The sequence below is a fragment of the Cupressus sempervirens genome, chromosome 4 (genome assembly GCF_028749045.1).
Source record: "Cupressus sempervirens isolate cs-2001-9-10 chromosome 4, ASM2874904v1, whole genome shotgun sequence".
NCBI lineage: Eukaryota > Viridiplantae > Streptophyta > Pinopsida > Cupressales > Cupressaceae > Cupressus > Cupressus sempervirens.
In genome coordinates, this window is record NC_143121.1 from 18,775,678 (window position 1) to 18,795,987 (window position 20,310).

The 20,310-nt window shown below is 37.6% G+C and overlaps 1 protein-coding gene across 1 annotated transcript in view; it reads left to right on the forward strand.

Annotated features, from left to right (window-relative positions):
* LOC149559707 (uncharacterized) overlaps positions 1–19,660 on the forward strand; it is a 97,317-nt gene extending 77,657 nt beyond the window's left edge. Inside the window, exons 7-9 of the mRNA XM_089824256.1 lie at positions 18,675–18,762; positions 18,856–18,954; positions 19,141–19,660. Coding sequence (XP_089680382.1) covers positions 18,675–18,762; positions 18,856–18,954; positions 19,141–19,233 — 280 coding nt within the window. The 3' untranslated portion in view covers positions 19,234–19,660. The remainder of the gene's footprint in view (positions 1–18,674; positions 18,763–18,855; positions 18,955–19,140) is intronic.
* Positions 19,661–20,310: the final 650 nt, after the last annotated feature.

Below are 20,310 nucleotides of genomic sequence, written 5' to 3' on the forward strand. Positions count from 1 at the left end.
GGTAAATAAACCTATCAATCAAGGAAGAATCAGTAGGTGGCTACTTTTGTTGCAAGAATTCACCTTCCAGATCATTGTACGGCCCGGGAAGAATCATGCCAGCGCAGACCATCTGTCGCGAATTAAAACAGGTGAACCAGCGAATAGAGTGAATGATGATTTTCTTGATGCACAGTTATTTCAAATTGTAGTACTGCCAAAATGGTACACGAGTATTGGGGAGTACCTTTCCACGGGACAGTCACCGGAGGAGATGCCACAAAATGAAAGGCGGAAATTAGTAATAAGGAGCCGTACATTTCAATTGATTAATGGATTATTGTACAAAATGGGGCTTGATCACATCCTGTGATGGTGTGTGTCAGAGGAGGAAATATCGAGTGTTGAAGAAAGCACATGAGGGTCTAGCAGGAGGACATATGGGACCTGATAGCACGGTGAGAAAAATATTGCTGGCAGGACTGTGGTGGCCAACAATGTACAATGACGCACGGGAATGGGTTGTTGGGCGTGACACTTGCCAAAGGGCGGGAAAGCCACTAAAGAGAGACTTCATGCTGTTTAACCTCTCACATGCACAAGAATTATTCGAACGATGGGGATTGGATTTCGTGGGACCCCTAAAAGTAAGCTGAATGCATTGATGTCGATACATAGTCGTAGCCACGAAGTACTTAACGAAGTGGGTAGAAGCACGGGCCCTACCAGATAACTCAGCAATTAGTACAACAAAATTCATATATGAACAAATAATTACTCGGTATGAGATTCCACTTCAGATAACAAGTGATTGTGGAGGACATTTTGTCAATCACGTCATTAAATTGTTAACTACGAAATTCAAAAGATATCACTCTGTATCAAGCTCATACTACCCAAGAACAAATGAGTAGGCCGAGGCTACGAACAAGATCTTGGTAGCAACCATTTACAAGTCTTGTGTGGTTGAAGGCGAAGATTGGGAGGAAAAACTGCTGTCTGCCCTTTTGGCATATCTCATGGCATACAAGGTGATAACGGAACACACACCGTTCCAATTGATGTTTGGACAAGAGGCAGTGGTACCAACATAATTTATGATACTGAGTCTAAGGATTGCACTGGAGAATATGTTAGGCGACGTGGGAAAGGTTGCATAATCTGAACAAACTCGAGAAGTGGCTACTGGCACAATGGGCCACAGGGGTGACGCAAAATAGGTGCAAAGCGTGGCATGATAAGCACCTAAAACTAAACAAGTTCCAACCAAGACAGCTAGTGTTGAAGTATGGCGGATGGAACAAAATTACATTGGGGAAGTTTAAAGTCAAATGGGTTAGGCCATACCAAATCCAGGAAGTAGGTGATAACGGAGCAATAAAGCTATGGACATTGGATGGGCAGGAAATTCTAGAAACGGTGAATGGTTCCAAGTTAAAAATATATCATGCGTGAATTGTTTCGTCATTGACGAATATCGAGGAGCAGTAAAATTCAACAAAATGTTAAAAAAATTGAAAAAAAATGCAAAAAAAAGAAAAAAAAGTTGAGAAAAAAGAAAAAAAAGTTGAAAAGAAGAAGAAGAAAAGTATTAATAAAAAACACCATAAGGTTTTCCTAGTGCTGTATGGTGAGCAAAAATAAGAGAAAAGTGTAAATAAATGGCATCGTATGGTATCCTAGAGTACGGTCTTTCCCCACCATACGATAATCATACTATGGTAGCTTGCAAACACCATACAGAATCTTGACCAATCTTTTCGCCGTACGGTTTCTCAGAGCAGCATAGGACCTTGTACAGACTTTCACCAAGACATTCTATGAGTGCTGTATAACCCCTCCCCAAGCACATTCTGGACGATGCATTCTTGGCACCCCATCACTGTACGGAAAACATAATACATTCTGAAGGTGCTATACGGACACCATAATAGATTGGGTAGGCATCAGAAAACGTCGTATGGTCACAATTAGAGAGGATTTATGCAATTTTATTCTGCTCCAAACACCGCGCGGTCACGCAAGAATTAGGGGATGAAATACTGCCACCGTACGAACACATAAGGCATTACACAGGCACATTGCTGAGAGGCTGAGATGTTGATCAGGAGGTTAAACACCTTATGAAATAAAGCTACTATGCAAACAGCGAAGACATTGTATGTTTATAGAAGCTTGAAGAAGAGCCATACGGATTTGTACGAATGCCAGGGAAGGAGACAAAATTGTGCGTACAGAGGGATAATTGACCTAATTAAGCAGAAGAATAAATGGAGTCTATAGGCAAAAGAAAGTGGAAGAAAGAAATAGAAGAATCTACAGTTGGTAAGAAAATGTCGCCCACAGGTAATCAGAGTGAAGGCATCAGTAGCAGCAGCAAGAAAAAGCGCAACGCCCAGGCACATGCACTTGCAATTGCTGAAATCACCCCACATAATATAGCATTCGAAGGATTGAGCAGTATGGAATGTAGGAAGTGGTGGTAGGAAACTCTTGGCAGTCATCCAATAAAAGCCAGCATTAGAAGGGCACAAGTGGAATGGGCGATTCAGATGCTTGTCTTTTGCATCTGGGACTACGAGGGTTTACTGCACACCATGATTGAGACTTATGGCAGGGCCTCTCGAAAAAGCTCATTCCCATACTTGGGACGATCCTTGGTAGTCTCATTCAAAGCAGCAGATTTCAGACGTGTGTTTGGCATACCAGGGCCGCTAGGAAAAAAAGTAGAACCCAAGAAGATTACCAAAGAGGTAAAAATGTTTTTGATCAGGCTTGTATGCGGAGATATGGCTGAAGCAAAACAGGAAGTATTGGCTGAAACATCAAAAGGTAGGGGGCTGAAGAAAACAAACATCCAGAAGGGAATGTAGCGATGCTTGATGGATTTAGTCAAGAGCAAACTTACTGGATTAAGTAGGGCATTTGATATCTCCTTTCCACAAGTATCCATGATGAACGATATAATGAATGGGAAGGTGAATGATTGGGCATCTGTGTTGGCTGAAGGCATGCATGAATTTATGACACTCCAACATAAGACATTTTATATGCCGCATTATGCCATAGGCCTCTTTCTCAATGCTATAGCGCAGATGATTCTAGAAGATAGGTTGGAGGCGAGACTTGGATCGTTAGCCCCCAGGGAACCTCCTATCATGCAGTGGAAACACTTAGACACAACTAGTGGACAAAAGGGCAGTGCAGGGCAAAAGAGACCCTGGCTAGATATAGGTGGTGATACAGACAGCGGACGGCAAGAGACATTTTGTGAAGAGAATGGCATAGGAGAGGAGGAAAGGGAAGACGATGATGAAGAGGTTGAGATTATCACAACCACCCCCTTGTTATTTCCGTGCCCTACACTGTCCGCCACTTCCTGCCTAGTCCCAGTAGGTGTGCAAATGACACATATACCAGGGCTTGGATAGACACGACAGTCGATAGTGATGACTGTAGCACAACAGGCGGTTACAGTAGCTGCACCCTGGCAGCACGGGGTAAGACCTCCCCCAGTCCGACTGGTCGGACCAGCAGTTGGGTTTGTTGTGGGATTTGCATGGGTGGCAAAACCCGTTAGCTGAGAAAATATGCCAACTCTTGCCGAAGCACAATCGGTAGCAGAAACCGTGGCACTTGCAGCAGAGAGTGTACCGGAGGAGAGAGAGGAGACTAGCATGGAGGTACCCAAACTACCACTATTAGAGATAACAGAGAGCCAGAATACACTTGGTGTGCACTTGGATGTAGTGGGTTCAGATGCAGTAGTTACAGTGGATTCAACACTCTTAGCATCACCTGAGCAAGATAGGGAGAGTAGAACTTAGAGGTTCAATACCTACTTAAGTACGCAGTTCCACTGTACTCCAGTACCTCGGATGGCCTACATGTAGACACCTACATGGGATGAAATTCCGGAGGAAAACACTCTGCAAGCATAGGTAACGAAGCTAGTACAGGATGTGGGACCGTCACATAGTGCGGTTGAGCATATGACAGAAGTAGTAGAAAGGGCTATGGGGGTATAGCAGGAACACCTAGTGGCGTCAGAAGCATTGGAAACATTCTTTGTTGATATAGCCGCTCTAGCGACTTGGGCTCGATAGGTGGTGGCATTTGTGGAGGCGCAAGCTTTAGACTCAGTGGTGAAGGAGCTGGAGGGAGTGGTATCTTTTATAAGATCAGGATGCCTAGCTGCCTTTATAGTTTGCTTTGAGGATAGAGGTTGGCCAAGCGTGGAAACTACACAAATGCGTTAGGATTGGGCCACCAAGAGTAGTTCGGGCTTGGAGAGCTAGACGAAGGCATATTACACCCTTTAGAGGAGTTAGGCAAATTAGGCAGCAGTTGAGAGGGCTCGGGAGGAGTTAGTTGCCAGGTTAACCACGGAAAGGGCGGCCTGAGAATCCGAGAGGGCAACCTTGCTAGAAAAATAGAGTCAATTACAACAATTGGCAGCAGAGAAAGAGAAGCTAGTAGATGAGAAAGAAAAGGAATAGGGAGAGATTGCTGGGATGATGCAGTCAGCTCTGGAGCTTCAGATGGAAGTAGAAGACGAATTGAAAGTTCGAAAGGAGCAAGTCTACAAGCTACGAGCTGAGCTGAGTGAACTGAGAGCACAGACACCTACCATGCCAGGGACCCATCCCCCTGCCTAGTATCTGTGTATTGATTAGTTGTGCAATTTTCAATTTTTGAGTTTTGTTACATGGTTGTCCAGGGACAACTTTACTTTTTTTTGGGGGGATGGTGTAGTTGATAAAGTTACAAAATAGCCTATGGGTAGACTAGCATCTGAAAGGATGCGTGACAGTTGAGTCATCCCTTCGGAATAGTATATGTACACCGTCGAGAATGGACTTTGGATCATTGTTGTTATCATGATTGGAAGCACTATGTAATCTCTTTAGCATATATGCGAATAATAAAAGAAGTACTAGTGTGTTACATGTTCTTGTCTATTGTCTATATGCATCAAACTATTTACCCCATACGGTAAACAAAATGCACCATAGAAGGGAAAACAGGGGCCAACACAGGGTATGAGTCAACTTGAGTAGACAAGACTAGAAGTAATTTCCCATTAGCTATTTGCATTTAGATGCAGAACTCAAACGATATTTGTATTTTTTCATATTCTTGTTCTTTTTATTTGTTAACGTAGACTCCGTGGTCTACACAATGGGGCTGAATTCTATAAGATTCTCGAGAGTGGGGAAATTTTTTTATGACATTTTCTTTCTTCATTCGTGCATGTCTATGCTCATATTCTTCTATATGTATAATCTCTATTCACATTTTCATAAATATGATTTATACTTACATTATCATATATATAATGCATAGAATAGCAAAATGATTTGCAGTATTAAAAGATTCAAGTTGTTGGTTTTGTTTATTGCCTTCAATTTCCTTTATTACATTGTCTATACTCGTATCGAGACTTTAGTTTTACAACTACACACCTATTTGGAGATTTTCTATAAATTACCGGAATATAACAAAAAAATTTGGTATCTCCAAGTACCCCTGCCTCCTATTTTTGGAGATAGCTGTATCAGTAGCTGTACCGATCTTTTGAGTGTACCAAGTACTCCTGTCTTGGTACAACCTTGTTGTTTATTCTTGCTTATATTGTAATTTCTGATTTTTCTGGTTTACAGGTAATAATCAGATTTCTATTCCTAATGAGCTAAGTTGCCAGTCTTGCTAGTCTTGGTTAGGGTACAAGATTCACTCAATTTTTGTTGTTGTGCATTCGGGTTTGTTTATACTAAACATATGTTTTTTCAATATATGTGTGTGCATGTGCAGCAGCAAATAAGGCCATATACCATCATATGTATTAATGTTTGAGTCCAAATGACATATCAAAATGCCAAAATACAGCACCATATCAATGATTTAGTTCAAAATCTCAACATTTACAATCAACCATCAATGATTAAATATCGTCAAAAGTCATCAAACATATCATCTTCCTTCTCCTGTGGCAAATTAGAATCACAAAGAGTACTAGTAAACTCAACATTAACAATCAGCCATAAGTGATTAAATATCATCAAAAGTCATGAAACTTATCCTCCTCCTGCTGTGGCAAATTAGAAGCACGAAAGTGCTATTGACATCGGTATTAGCAATCTCACCCTCAAGAGCAGCCTCACTATCACTAGGTAGTTAGTGATTGTCAACATCAACTACAAGTGCATCAATGAAGGCAAATTGAATCATCCAACTCCACATGCCCTGGTTCAACATCCCAATGCTTGGCCTTCCCTTTTTGTAGGTATTGTCTTTGTGTGTTGGGAGTTTTGAATGCACAAATGACGTGTTTTAACCATTTTGTCCTTTTTAGTGATCTATATAATGTTGGAGGGTCAATCTGACTAAAATTGAGAACAAAACTTTTAGAAAGATTAAAAAAGAGAAACATTATTTGGCCAAACTTGGCTCAGGTCCTACTTCGAAATTCTAAATTTGCTATCAAAATGACAGGTGTCTGCTTGGGTTCTTCTGAAAGAAATTGGGTAGAACTTACAGTTCTACGATTGATTTTTGGGCCGCCAGAGAGGAATCTGGCAACATAGCTAATGAGTCATTATGTTTATATTTTATACTTTTTCTTTGATTGGTAGAAGGCCAAGACCATGAGTAATTATATTAAGTTTAAAAATTAATTACTTAAAGTCTCTATTCAAACAGGCATTGGTAGGAAAGAATGGAGAATAAAACCTCTAGTCTTGTCCGGCACTATTTTCACTTAAATATAGAAGCTAAAGTTGTAGGGGCATTCCCCTACCCTATTTCCAAAATTCAAATACCGAGAGCATACCCTCAATTGGCTATTGTTTTACTTTGGTAATTAAGTTTACATCAAAGTCGTCTCTAGACGACAATTACAAAATATCCGAGACAAATTAACAACAAAATACATTAACTGACTAACTACAACAAGATAGATTTGCTTCTGTCACACCACTTTCACATTCATTCTGTCCTTGCACCAAACTGGTTTCCAACCCACAATGCATCTGTAGCCTCTACTAACACAATACTATCTCCTTAGTCAAGCTGACCTTGATAGCCACTTGTTGCTGCTTTCTCTGCTTCCAACTTTTGGGTACCCTGAGCCAAGTGTCGTTGTACTATCTTCAACTGGATGATCAGCTCGTCCTAAGCTCTCTATGCATCGACCAAAACAGCTTCACGTCCAACACCTACTCCGAATGCCTCCAGTACTCCATGCTTGCAGCAGCTCCAGGTCTCATCAACTAGTCACACTTCCCACGACTGGTAACCGTAGCGACTGATAACTGCTTGAATTTTCCACCGGTTTATGTCTTTCCCTTCCCCTCAGCATCATGCGTTACTCATTTAGAACCGTTTCAATATGTCATCATTTTCAATTTTATTATACTTGAAAATCCTTACAACATCCACAAGATGATATCATAGATATGACTTCTTCAAGAAGAAGTTTACAAATTCTTCAACATAAGAGAACTCCCAAATAAGAATTTCCACAAGAAGAGTGTTCACACCAAGAGCTTCACCAAGAAGAACTTCCCAACTAAGAGCTTTCACACATATAAATTAGGTAATACATTGACTTTTGAGGAATTTCTTGCTTTCTTGTGGGTACCCCTTTTAAGACGTCTGCCAATTCGTGCACATATATAGCTTTCTTGGCCAAGATGAATGTGTAATGTTCCCTTTTTCTGGGACATTATAATTCATTGTTGTCGGTTCACTTTGACTAGGTTTTGAGGGCGAGAAGGTTCTTTATGGGTTCCAATCAAGAATTGACTTAGACATTTCCAGTTTTAGACCCATCAGAGAAGTTTTTGGCAGGTTGTCCAGATGCTTACTATTTTTAGTAAGTAAACAGAGCTCAGTATTCTTGATATCTCAATGTTGGTTTGGAAGTGTCTTGCCGAGAGCTTTCCACCGAGCTATTGCACGTGCTTATCCAAGTTCGTTTGGTCAATTATTTTAATGCCTAACGATTATATGGTTTACTGGCTAAGTAACTTTAAAGTCATTTAGCTTGTCACTTTATTTTAAAAAGGTACTATGTTCACTTAAGTGACTAAAGGACAGAAATGTGATTTATCCCACATTGCTTGAAAGAACGTGCATCGCATGGGGAGAGGTGATAAAGGTACAACAAGCTTCACATGGGAATATATGAAGAATATAATATTTAAAAACAAATATTAATTTGGGAGTTGGAAACAGTTGCTGGTTATTTCTTTGAGGACACAAACCCTTGAAGAAGCATTGAAGGTTGGATGTAGCCTTCCTATAGGTTTTGTCTATATTGCCAATTTGACTGTTTTTACTGTTTGTTAGATTGGATCATTTGGATATTTGCATGTTATTGTATTGCTGTTGTATAATACAGTAACGCATTTGATGAGTATCTGAGTTAACTCCTGGTTTAAATATGTACTTTTGGATGTTAGAGGAAATAAATACACTTTTTTCTGGAATTTCTCGTATGCTTATCTGTTGGTTACGAATGAATAATATTCTGGAATTTAGATCAAATACTAATTTACTGTTTGGATTTGAATCTGCACTTAAAAATCAAGGGTTTAGGGGCTCCAAGGTACTCCAGAAACTCGGGCCTGTGAATGTTTTTGCACATACGTCCTTGTTCTTGTTGTGTGTATTTGTTAAATATAATCTATGCACTCAAAACTCTAGATATCTGCCATTGGTTCGGGGCTGTTAGGAGTTATTACTGTGGCGTTAAAAATTAGCTCTCTATTTCCGAATGGTGAATTGGATAGTGTTTGAACTGTCATTGACTGCAAGGCAAATATTTTAATGGTATTAATACATGAAACAGTAAGCCATATCATATCCTTGTTACATTGCAAGTGTTCGACAGAATTCCTATCAGTTTGGTGACCCATTGTTATTTAATTTCAGTATAGAGTAATACAGTGGTATCAGTTGCAGAATATAGTAAGGGGGGGCTGAACTGATAGCTGAACCATTTTCGTGACAGCATGTGTACTGGCATTAGAATATTATGTGCAGATGTGTAGGAGTTTTTGGGCAGGTTTTTAGGTGCTTGAAATGCTAAGTGACATCTTTTGTATACAACCAAAGGAGTTTAGACCGTAATTATTGTTACTTATGCTGGACATGAGATTATGATTATCGTAACAAGGACTTCCCAGCCATAACTTCCTCAAGTCACCACAGTCAAAGTCCATTCATTGAGAGCCACTGCAATTTTGAGAAGATTGGTTTATCAAATGATATCATACCTGTAGATGGGGGTTTGGGACTTCCTTTTACAAAACTTCAGTCAGCATCAATCAAGAATGACAACCCTGTACAAATCTGCTTCTTATTCTTGGCATTATTGAATCATAAATTGATGTCATGATATGCACAGTTAGAGTCATATAGCCTACATTACAGATTGTGACAAATAATTGCAGCTACTCCTAATCATTTAACTCACAAAGACATTGTTAAATCGCAACAACAGTTAGCGCAAAATTTCCAATCTGATATGAGGACTGAAATAATGATCATATATGATGAGTACAACAAATTCCCTCCACAGATTCAAAAAGAATTACCCTTCATGGAATATGCGGACTTTCAGCTAGAGCTGCAAAACAAGACGGTTATGATAAGAAACAAATACTATGAATTGGCTCGAGATCTCCTTGCAAAGGACAGTTATAGAAAATTGCATAAGGAAGGCATTAATCAACTTGATAGTAATACTGAAAAAGAAGAGCAACCTTCGGATGATAATATGCACAGTCAAAAATTGATTATTATTGAATCATAAATTAATGTCATCATATGCACAGTCAGAGTCATATAGCCTACATTATAGATTGTGACAAATAATTGCAGCTGCTCTTGATCATTTAACTCACAAAGACATTTTTAAATCGCAATAACAGTTAACCCAAAATTTCCAATCTGATACGAGGACTGAAATAATGATCATATATGATGAGTACAACAAATTCCCTACACAGATTCAAAATGAATTACCCTGCATGGAATATGTGGACTTTCAGCTAGAGTTGCAAAACAAGACGGTTATGATAAGAAACAAATACTATGAATTGGCTTGAGATCTCCTTGCAGAGGACAATTACAGAAAATTGCATAAGGAAGACATTAATCAACTTGATAGTAATACTGAAAAAGAAGAGCAACCTTCGGATGATAATATGCAAAATACTAATAACGACACAAGTATACTAGCAAGAAATTGGAAGACAAAAGTATCTTATGGAGCTGTTCACACTAGTCCTTCTGATTAGCATGTTGATGGCCCATATAGCAGAGTTGACTAACCTACCAACGTTGGCAACTCCCCATCTTGTGTAGAGATAGAAAATACCAGCATCTTATTTGGGGACATGGAAATTATCCTGGATGAATTTTATGATGATACTAGGCTGAAAATTATGTCAAGTTTTGAGGAGGAACAAATGGACCATAAGCAGGATAGCTGATCTAACACACATTGAGTTAGAGGATATATTTGAAAATGTTGTTCACCTAGATGATGAAAAATCAAAAAACTCTATGGAGAACAACCCACTTGTGTTTGAAGGAGATGGTCAAAAACCATTATCACTCCTTGACTTATTGGTTATGCTTTTGGTCAAAGAGGACCAGATTGTCCAAGTGTTGACGAGGATGGATGATTCTTTTAATTTGATTGAGGATCTCATGCGGAAGATTGTTATAGAAGAAAGGCAGGGGAATGTGTGTGGTGTCACAAGTACTCTTTTACATACTATTTTTGAAACTTTGAAAATGATGAAATATGAGTACTTGCAACTATTAATGGATAGAGATCTAGCAATTAAATTTGGAAGAGACAAGGAGAGTGAGCTAGATGAGCTATACCTTCAATTGAGCTCAACACATTACTCCATCCACAACGTTGAAAATCAAACGAGTGGGGCAGCCACCTATGAAGAAGATAACCGTGGTTCAAGGGCACAAGAAATCACGCAAATCATTGAAAAAATTCATAACGTCGGTAGATGTGAAGACAAACAATGTAATTCAATCACGTGTTTTCCGTTTGAGACTCCATGATGAGAAAAATTCTATGGACCAGCAAGATGATGAGTCTGAAAATTCTGAATTTTATGACAGCAACTATACATTTTCACATGAGCACATGGTTAGTGATACCACAAGTGAGGATAATTCAGAAGTTTCAAGTAATAGTGAAACTTCTTTTTATGAAGACTTTGACATGAGCGAGAGTACTTATGTTGGAGTAGGAAGTTTAGATTTATCCTTAGCATGCTTTGAGGGATTTTTCAGCTTACTTAGAGTTTTATCACCCAACTCTTATGAGATGGCCACGGCCTACTTGTTGATTGGGGATTTTTCTTGCTGGTATACTCCAGTTATCAGTTATTTGCCTATGTTTGTTGGTAATATATTCGCTGATTCTATTTGGCTTTCAAGGGTCAATGAGTTATTTGCTGGAGAGTGGGGAGAACACACATTATCATAAGTTCTTCAGGAGGTGTCCACATTTTTTATTTAGCAGGATATTGAATACAGTGTTAGCACTCATGTTGTTGGTGATTCACCAACCACTCTTTCATTTACCTAGGATCATGTTGATTGGGTAGTCGGGGATCTAGGTGTTAATAGTATCTTACATCAGGTGTATTATGTGCTGTTGCTACACATTCACAATCACATGATTATGATATGTGTGTTTCAGCTTTCTGACATATCAGAGTTCCAGAGATTAGGATTACTCTTTTTCCACCAGAGTGATATGGTGGTGGAGTCAGATTGACCAGATCTATCATTGACATTGGAATAGATATTACAGGAGTGGTACAATGATACAGTGGTGAAGATATTACAGGAATTGGTCAGTGGTATCTCAGACAGCGCACGAGTCCTTACTTGGGATCCAGGTGGAGCATCCATAGGTATTACCTTTGGTTGGGGAGCTAAATGGAGAGTTTGGTTGCTATCTTCTTGGGGTGGATATGGTTATTTTTTGGGTCCCCATCTTCACTTGACACTAGAGACTCACAGGGTCACTCATGGAGTGAGGTTTTCATCTTGACTGAGTGTATTGGCACACAGGGCAACAACACATGGCAGTTGGTGTCCCTTTATGGGGAGACGTGGGATCCTGGCATTCAATTACTTGGCACATTGATTCCTATTGTATTGTATCACCGTTTTGAGTTTGAGAAGATGCATGTCGGGATACATCGGTTAAGCTGTAGAACCTTATTCTCGAGGCGAGTATGGGATCCTGGCATTTGATTTCGACAGGCATGAGCGGATTGCTTGAGGGCAAGCAATCTTTGGGAAGGGAGGCCTTTTAATGTTCCCTTTTTTTGGGACATTATAATTCAGTGTTGTCGGCTCACTTCGCCTAGTTTTCAGGGGCGAGAAGGTTCTTTATGGGTTCCAATCGAGATTTGACCTAGACATTTCCAGTTTCAAACCCATCAGAGCAATTTTTGGCAGGTTGTTCGAATGCTTACTATTTTTAGTAAGTAAACAGAGCTTAGTATTCTTGATATCTTAGTGTTGGTTTGGAAGCGTCTTGCCGAGAGCTTTCCAACAAGCTATTGCGTGTGCTTATCCAAGTTCGTCAGGTCAATTATTTTAATGCTTGACGATTATATGGTTTACTGGCTAAGTGACTTTTAAGTCATTTAACTTGTCACTTTATTTTAAAAAGGTACTATGTTCAGTTAAGTGACTAAAGGACAAAAAGGTGATTTATCCTACATTGCTTGAAAGAATGTGCATCGCATGGGGAAAGGTGATAAAGGTACAACATGCTCCACATGGGAATATGTGAAGAATATAATATTAAAAAACAAATATTAATTTGGGAGCTGGAAATAGTTGCTGGTTATTTTTTCGAGGACGCAAACTCTTGAAGAAGCATTGAAGGTTTGATGCAAACCTAGCCTTCCTACAGGTTTTGTCTATATTGCCAATCTGATTGTTTTTGCTGTTTGTAAGATTGGATCATTTGGATATTTGCATGTTATTGTATTGCTGTTGTATAATACAGTAACGCATTTGATGGTTATTTGAGTTAACCCCTTGGTTTAAATATGTACTTTTGGATATTGGAGGAAATAAATACACCTTTTTGTGAATTTTCTCGTATGCTTATTTGCTGGTTATGAACAATTAATGTTCTGGAATTTAGATCAAATATTGGTTTCTTGTTCCTCTTTAATTAACTACTAACCCCTACTGTCTGCTATGCATATTGAAACCATTGATGAATATCACTTTTCAGAAAACAATCCTGCTTTCAACATGTGAGTCTTCCAAATCAAAATTTTTAATGGAAAATCACATTGCAGCACTGCTGTTTCATCATATTCCTATCAAATGCCCATGTTGATGCTGCAAACCGTACACACTTGGTATTAGGCTGGCATTATTATCTTGTAATGCCCCTTGATAGTTGTGGTTTTTTACCTGAATTAATAGAATTTTAAAGAGGTTAGTGTTTAAACTTAGGTTCTTTGTTTACCCTCCAGAATTTGTTAATTCGTTATTTAGTTTGCTGTTATATATTCCCATTAGCTCCTTTGTTCGCAAGGTAGTCTACTTCTTTATTTGCTTCTTGTTAGATATGCATTAATAGGGTTTCTTCAAATTTATTCATTAACATTAGAGCATATTCTAACTTGGAATGTAGTTCCCAATTTGGTGGACTCCCTTTCCCTAATGTGTTCAATAGTATCTTTGAATTCCCTTCTATTATTAATTTCCGAGCTCTTATTTGTAAACTTAAGATAAACACTTATATTAAATGCCACATTTTTGCTAGGTTGTTAGACATAATCTCTAACGGTTTAGTCATCTTAGCTAGAGACTGACTATCATCTTTGCGGACCTCCAACTACTTTGTCCTCTGTGCTAACTTTGTAATCTTTAACATGTTTGCTCCAACTTGCTGAAAGTACCTCTTTAATATTAGGAGATAAATTTAAACTGTCTAAAGATGGATTCCCATCCCATGAATCTTCCCAAAACAACACATCCTTTCCTTCACCTACATACTAGGTTAGATAATTACTTATCAAGTTGTGACATTCCATCATAAAGTTCCATACTCTAGAACCCTGTGGATGGTTTTTTAGTCCTTTGGATGGTTTTTTAGTTCGATAAAGAGAAATAGGATTAGAATAGTTCAAATATTTTTGGTGAAGAATCTTTTCCCTTTTCCTGTCATGTTCATGACACATCCGCCAAACAAGTTTGGTTCCTAAAGCATTATTTTGCCAATCGAAGTTTTTGATGCCTAACCCACCGAACACTTTGGGTTTACAATTATTATCCCATTTAATCAATGCAAGTTTCTTAGTTTCCTTCACACCTTGCCAAAAGATTTTTTTCATCTTACTGTCTAGACTCCTTTTAATTTCATTGGATAGGGGAAAACAAGACATATGATATATAGGTATTGCTGATAATACCGCCTTGATTATTGTGGATCTTCTTGCGTTAGTAAGCCATTTGCCTTTCCAACTTTCTATTTTTTTATCAAGATTTTTTAAAATTTGATCCCATAATTTATCCCCTCTAATCCTTTTGTTGATTGGAATACCCAATTATTTAGATGGAAAGGATTGTTGCTTATATCCCATGATAGCATAGATCCATATTTCAATCTCAAGTTTGGTGTTCGTTAATATTTTACGATCAGATTTATATAAATTTAATTCTCAAAATTTCCTAATATATATTTAACCTAAGGCCTTTAAATTCTCCTTGTAGTAGCACTTGATGTCTCATATATGTTTCAACGAAGGTTCTTACCTATTATAAATATATTATAAAGTTTAGGGGTGTGACTTTACACAAACCCCTTTAACCCTAAGAGGCATGAAAATTGACTCATGAGGGTTTATAAATGAATCACCATTTAATAATAATCAACGACGGGGAAGTCCATGATAAATATGTCACAAGTGGGAGTCAACTACGATATTCCACCGATGTTATTCTCCAGATCAACATAAGGGGATAAATTTCATCGAATGCCCGTGAATGTCGATGAGACTGACATGTCATGATGACCTGAGCAGATTGTACGATGTATAGGACCGACAACCTAAAAAAGAAGTTTAATAAAGGCACAAGCGAAAGGATACTTTGATCAATGCATGATTTAACGTGCCGAACAGGGTTATGAGTTTAATCAATTTGGATAGGTAAGGAGTATATATATTAATATAGACATTAAATTTAAATATTACATACAATTAATTGGAGAATGAATATAGATTTCTAATAACATCTGTTATATGAAAATGTCATCTGACATAAGCTACACACATTAACAGTGTATATGAACAAGGTTTCTGATTTGTCAGTATTCACCATTTGACTGGAAGCTTCATGTAAGAGTTATTTTGTTTGAAATTTAGGGCTTCTTTCACAGAGCTTTTTCCTGGTAATATTGTGTCATTTGCGAATTGTTGCTGTGTTCTGTTCGAGACTTGCGCTGTAACTTGTATCCCTTGAATCTGACATTCAACTTGTGCCTTATTAATTGCGCCCCCAATAGCTTCTGCCATTATTATGAACATAAAGGGAGATATTGGATATCCTTGTCTTTTAGTCCCCGTGATATGTTAAAGAAACCTGTGAGGATCCCATTCATAATGTTAAAGAAACCTGTGAGGATCCCATTCATAAGAAGAGAGATTTTTGGAGTCTATATGCATTTAAATATCAAAATTATCCATTGCTTTGAGAAACTGAACGCTTCCAGACATTTGCATAGAAACCTCCAATCTACCTTGTTGTAAGCTTTTTGAATGTCTAGGTTCATTAGCATACATGATTCCTTGTTCTTTTGAACTGAATGAATTAGTTCTTTAATGATTATGATTAGCAACAATCGAATATTGATTGATTAGGAGCAAAACTTGTCTTCTCTTCATCCTATTGGCTACAGCTCTTTAGAGAATTTTATAAGCTGTATTACGTAAATCTATAGGTCTGAAATTTCCTAGCTCTTCATAATTTGTTAGGTCATAGTGCAGTATATCCCAACATTTCTAGTAGAAGAAGGCTTGAAAGCCATCTGGAACCGGATATTTGTTTGGATTGATTTGAAAGAGAGCCTCTTTAATTTCTTCAATAGTAAATGGCTTATTTATTAGTTTGTTATTATCTACAGTAATGACCTTACGAATTGCAGCCAACAACTTTTCCTGGGCTGTATAGAATATTGCTATAATATTGCACAAATTCCGTAGCTATATTGTCTAGTTCTTCAATTACTTCCCCATTCCCATTTTTAATTTTTAATATCCTATTTACTTTTCTTGTATGTAAAGTACTATTATGAATTCCTCTTTTGCTAAAATGTCTTCTTGCTTGGCTAAAAGATCTTTTTCTATACGGTATTCCTCGTTGAGGTTACTGAGTTCTTCCTCAATGTTGATTTTCTATTCAAAATGTTATTAAAGTGCTCTTTATCCATCTCAAGATTTTTTCTTTCAGAGTCTTCATTTTTCCTGCAAAACGGAACATCTTTGACCCTTTGAACTTTTCTTCATTCCACCATTGGTTCATCAATTTAAGAAATTCTGGTTCTAAGAACAACATTTTTTCACACTTAAATGGGTTCCTAGATGGTTTCCTTGGTTCCCCTATCTATAGTCTGACAGGTAAATGATCTGAACCCGCATTAGGTGTTCCTTGGATATGTTTGTGTCTTTCAAGGATTACATCTCTTAAATTTTCTGTTCCTTCATGGTGTTCCATGGATATGTTTGCGTCTTTCATAATTTGATCCTTATTAAGCTTTGATAGTTCAAGATCTGTGTTTGTGTGGACAAGGTCTGTTGGTATCATATCAATAAGAGAAACCACTTTAGATTTTTCCTTTGTCGTTTGTTCTTCTACAATCTCCCCTTCTTCTATATCTTGATATGTCCAAGACCTGTCCTCTGTTGCGAGTTGTTGCACCTTTGGAGACAAGTCTTTGCTTAAATTGGGATCCATTTCTAATGTTGTCCAGTGAGTGCCTTATGAACTTGGTTGAAAGTGGTAGACTGAGTGGTTCGTAACAGCTTTTATATTGGAAGATTCCATCTGTGATTTAATTAGGAATTTGACTGAAGAACTGTAAGGAAATTGGTTTCTATCCCTACCGCTCCTCCCATCAAATTACCAATTTGTAACAAATCTTACTTTGTAATGATTCAATGGGAAAATTTTGGATAACTACCCATTTAAGAACTACCTCTTTTGCCAACGTTCTGGGGTTAAAGTTGGGTTTCCATTGGAAGAAATTTAAACAAAACCCTTCGAAGAAAATTGGTGGTCCATTTAACATAGAATTTTTGAGAGATACATATTTAAATTCTAGGTAGAGAAAGTTATTATTTAAATTAGAGATACTTACCTGATCTTCAAGACCTGCATACATCCACTTCATAGTTATGTCCATGGAAGATAGAGGACTGCTCCAAAAGGCAAAAATCCCATGCTTTTTCTAGTGATGCCAGAATCCCTTGGTGTAAGCATTGCTCAAAATCACCTATATTTCTGATGGAGCGACCTTCCTTTCTTCATAGAAAATGTTTGTGATTGGATGCTCAGATGTTTGTGATGAGGTAGATGTTTGCGGGAATTCTTTCCCTTTCTGCCCCCAAACCTCGACACTTTCATTGAAAGAGAATTTTGTCTTAGATTTCTTGATACACAGATTTAAAGCCTTTATTTTGCCTGGCAATTCCGTTGTTGCATTCAATTGATCATCAATTTTGGCTTTGAGAGGAGGGTTAATGCAACCAGACACCAGATAATGTTTGCTACCTGTCCATGCACCTGTTGATGAATAAACTTTCCTAGAGCTACCATTGCGATGTTTGCCTACAGCAACCCATCCCTCCTCACTCTGGTAGTTCCTTTTGGCCCCATTCTCACTATTCTCCATCCGTAGGGTAAAAATCTCTTTTTTCTGTGAAGATCTTCACCCCCATTTTTGTTGATTGAATGATGCAGTGTGTGTTTCTTGTACACACTCTTTTTCAAAGATGGGCTTTATTATAGTTCTTTAATAACTTATTGGTTTTATAATAATATTTTTATTATAATTGCTTATTTCCTTATGTCTTTGGTTCTTAGCTCTCCATTAGGTGGTGGTCATAATAGTTTGTCTTTTCTATTGTATGGTGTTTATTTTTATTTTATTTGAGTTTTGGGTTTTTATTTTCATGCTATTCTTGGTCCTTGTGTTTATTCCTTACTCTCTCCCATTCTTTCACACCTCAAAAAATTGATAACCAAGGTCTGCAAACAATTATCTGCATCTCCTTGAATTCTCATTCATGTTGACAATGGATTTGGTAGTGTGATCTCAAGAGTTGATGATTAGAAATTTGATATAGAATAACCCAGAAACTTGTATACAATATTTAAATACTGACATGGATTATGGAAACCTGATAGCATTGATTTATTTGGTCAATTTTAGAAGAGATGGAGACAAATTTTAATAAGTGAGAGATATTAAGATAATGTGGTAAGTATATGAAGAGGATGACTTAAGTTTCTTTGTGTCTTATATATTCTCCTGTTTATTTGATTCTTGTACAGAAATTACAGGGCATATCCATTAGCGTAAGTTGCTAAATACATTTTTTTGTCTCTGGCAGGTATGAACAGGCTGAATATGTTGAAAGAGAATTAGAACAGATGGGAGATCACATTAAAGACATAATTCAGACTATAAATGCAAATCAGGTGCAGCATCTTAATCTCGAGTGCTTGTTTCAAGCCCAAGTGAATTTTTCTCAAGGAAACAAATTTGAGAAGGATGGTTATGTTTTTTTGTAGGGTGGAGATATGGACACAACTGATGGGGCTAGTCCACTAGATATTGTGGTACGCATTTTGAACAATCAGCTGAACGCCCTTGTTTGGATTGATGAGAAGGTTTGTACAATTTTGAACTGTTTTATTGCATGGGACATGTAAATGTAAATGGAAATAGAATCAAAATTTGTGCTGTAATTATTGTCTGTAGAATTTGCCTTTTTAGAAATGAGGTCGCTGAGCTTGTTTCAAATGTGCATATGCTGCAATGGAAGAAGTTTAAATGTTTTGCAATGCTTTGTTCAGGCTGGCGAGTTGTCAACACGCATCAATAAGCTTTCAGATCATGGAGCTGCTTTGGATCGAACTCTTCCACGGTCAAGATATTGGATTGGTTAGATAGTGAAGAGCAAGGAAATCCACTTTTTTTGTTGGCTGTAAATTTTAGTTAAATTTTCCAAATCGATTTCAGATGCATGGTGAAAGCAAATCTGACAACTCTTCGCTCATTACAAATTTTGGCACTTAAATAATAATTGTATTAAAAAAAATATTGTTATTAGTATGGATGACCTAGCTTGTGTATAATCACAGAAGTAGTTTCCAATGTCAAAAGATTAGAATGCTTGACTTTGAAGAGAACATGCATGGCGGAGTCTTCGCAACCTGTAATTTTGAGCCAGTTGATTTCGTGTACAGTTCAAAGTATAGATGCTGCTGCTGCTATTGAAACATTTTTTATTTGAGTACTGTTCATAACTATCATTTTACCATGTCTGAAACTATTGTACAGTGAGGAAATTAATTAAGTTGTGCTCGAATAGTATATCTGGTGTATCATGTTGCTTTTGAAGAATGATAGTTATCTAGTTCGTAAGGTTGTTTTTAAAGAACACCAGACACATGATGTTGATTTAATTTTTTTTTATTGGCCACAAAAAACTAAACTGTGTTGTCTTCCTTTTATGACTGACACTACACAAGCAAATAGCATGGACACAGTTTCTGAATGATAAATTGCCTTATTGACTGTAAACCAGTTGCACAATTGGAATCATCTCATCTTTTAGATTTTTGCTTCTTCACAATTAAAAGCATCCAATTTGGACAGAAAGATGTATTTTTTATTTTTATCTTGTATTGCCATATGTAAGTTGGATGTTGCGAGGTGCCAGATTGGAAGAAGAAATGATGAAGGCTGAATCTAGGCTCTAGGTAAAAGCATCGACGTACAAACTCTGCTTATTGGCTGCAGTGCTACTTCAAAGAAATGTTTGTGGCGGATTGCCCACAAAGGTGAAATGGATTGTCCACTGTTCCATTTGTAACATATCAATTTCAATGGTTAGGCAACAAAGAATTGAAGCTCAAGTAGGCAATGGGTAACAATCTCAAATTTGAAACTTCTTCAAAATTCCTTTTTGGTTGCTTGAATTGGACAATAATTGGTGTTACCTAATTCTTGAAATTTTTAAT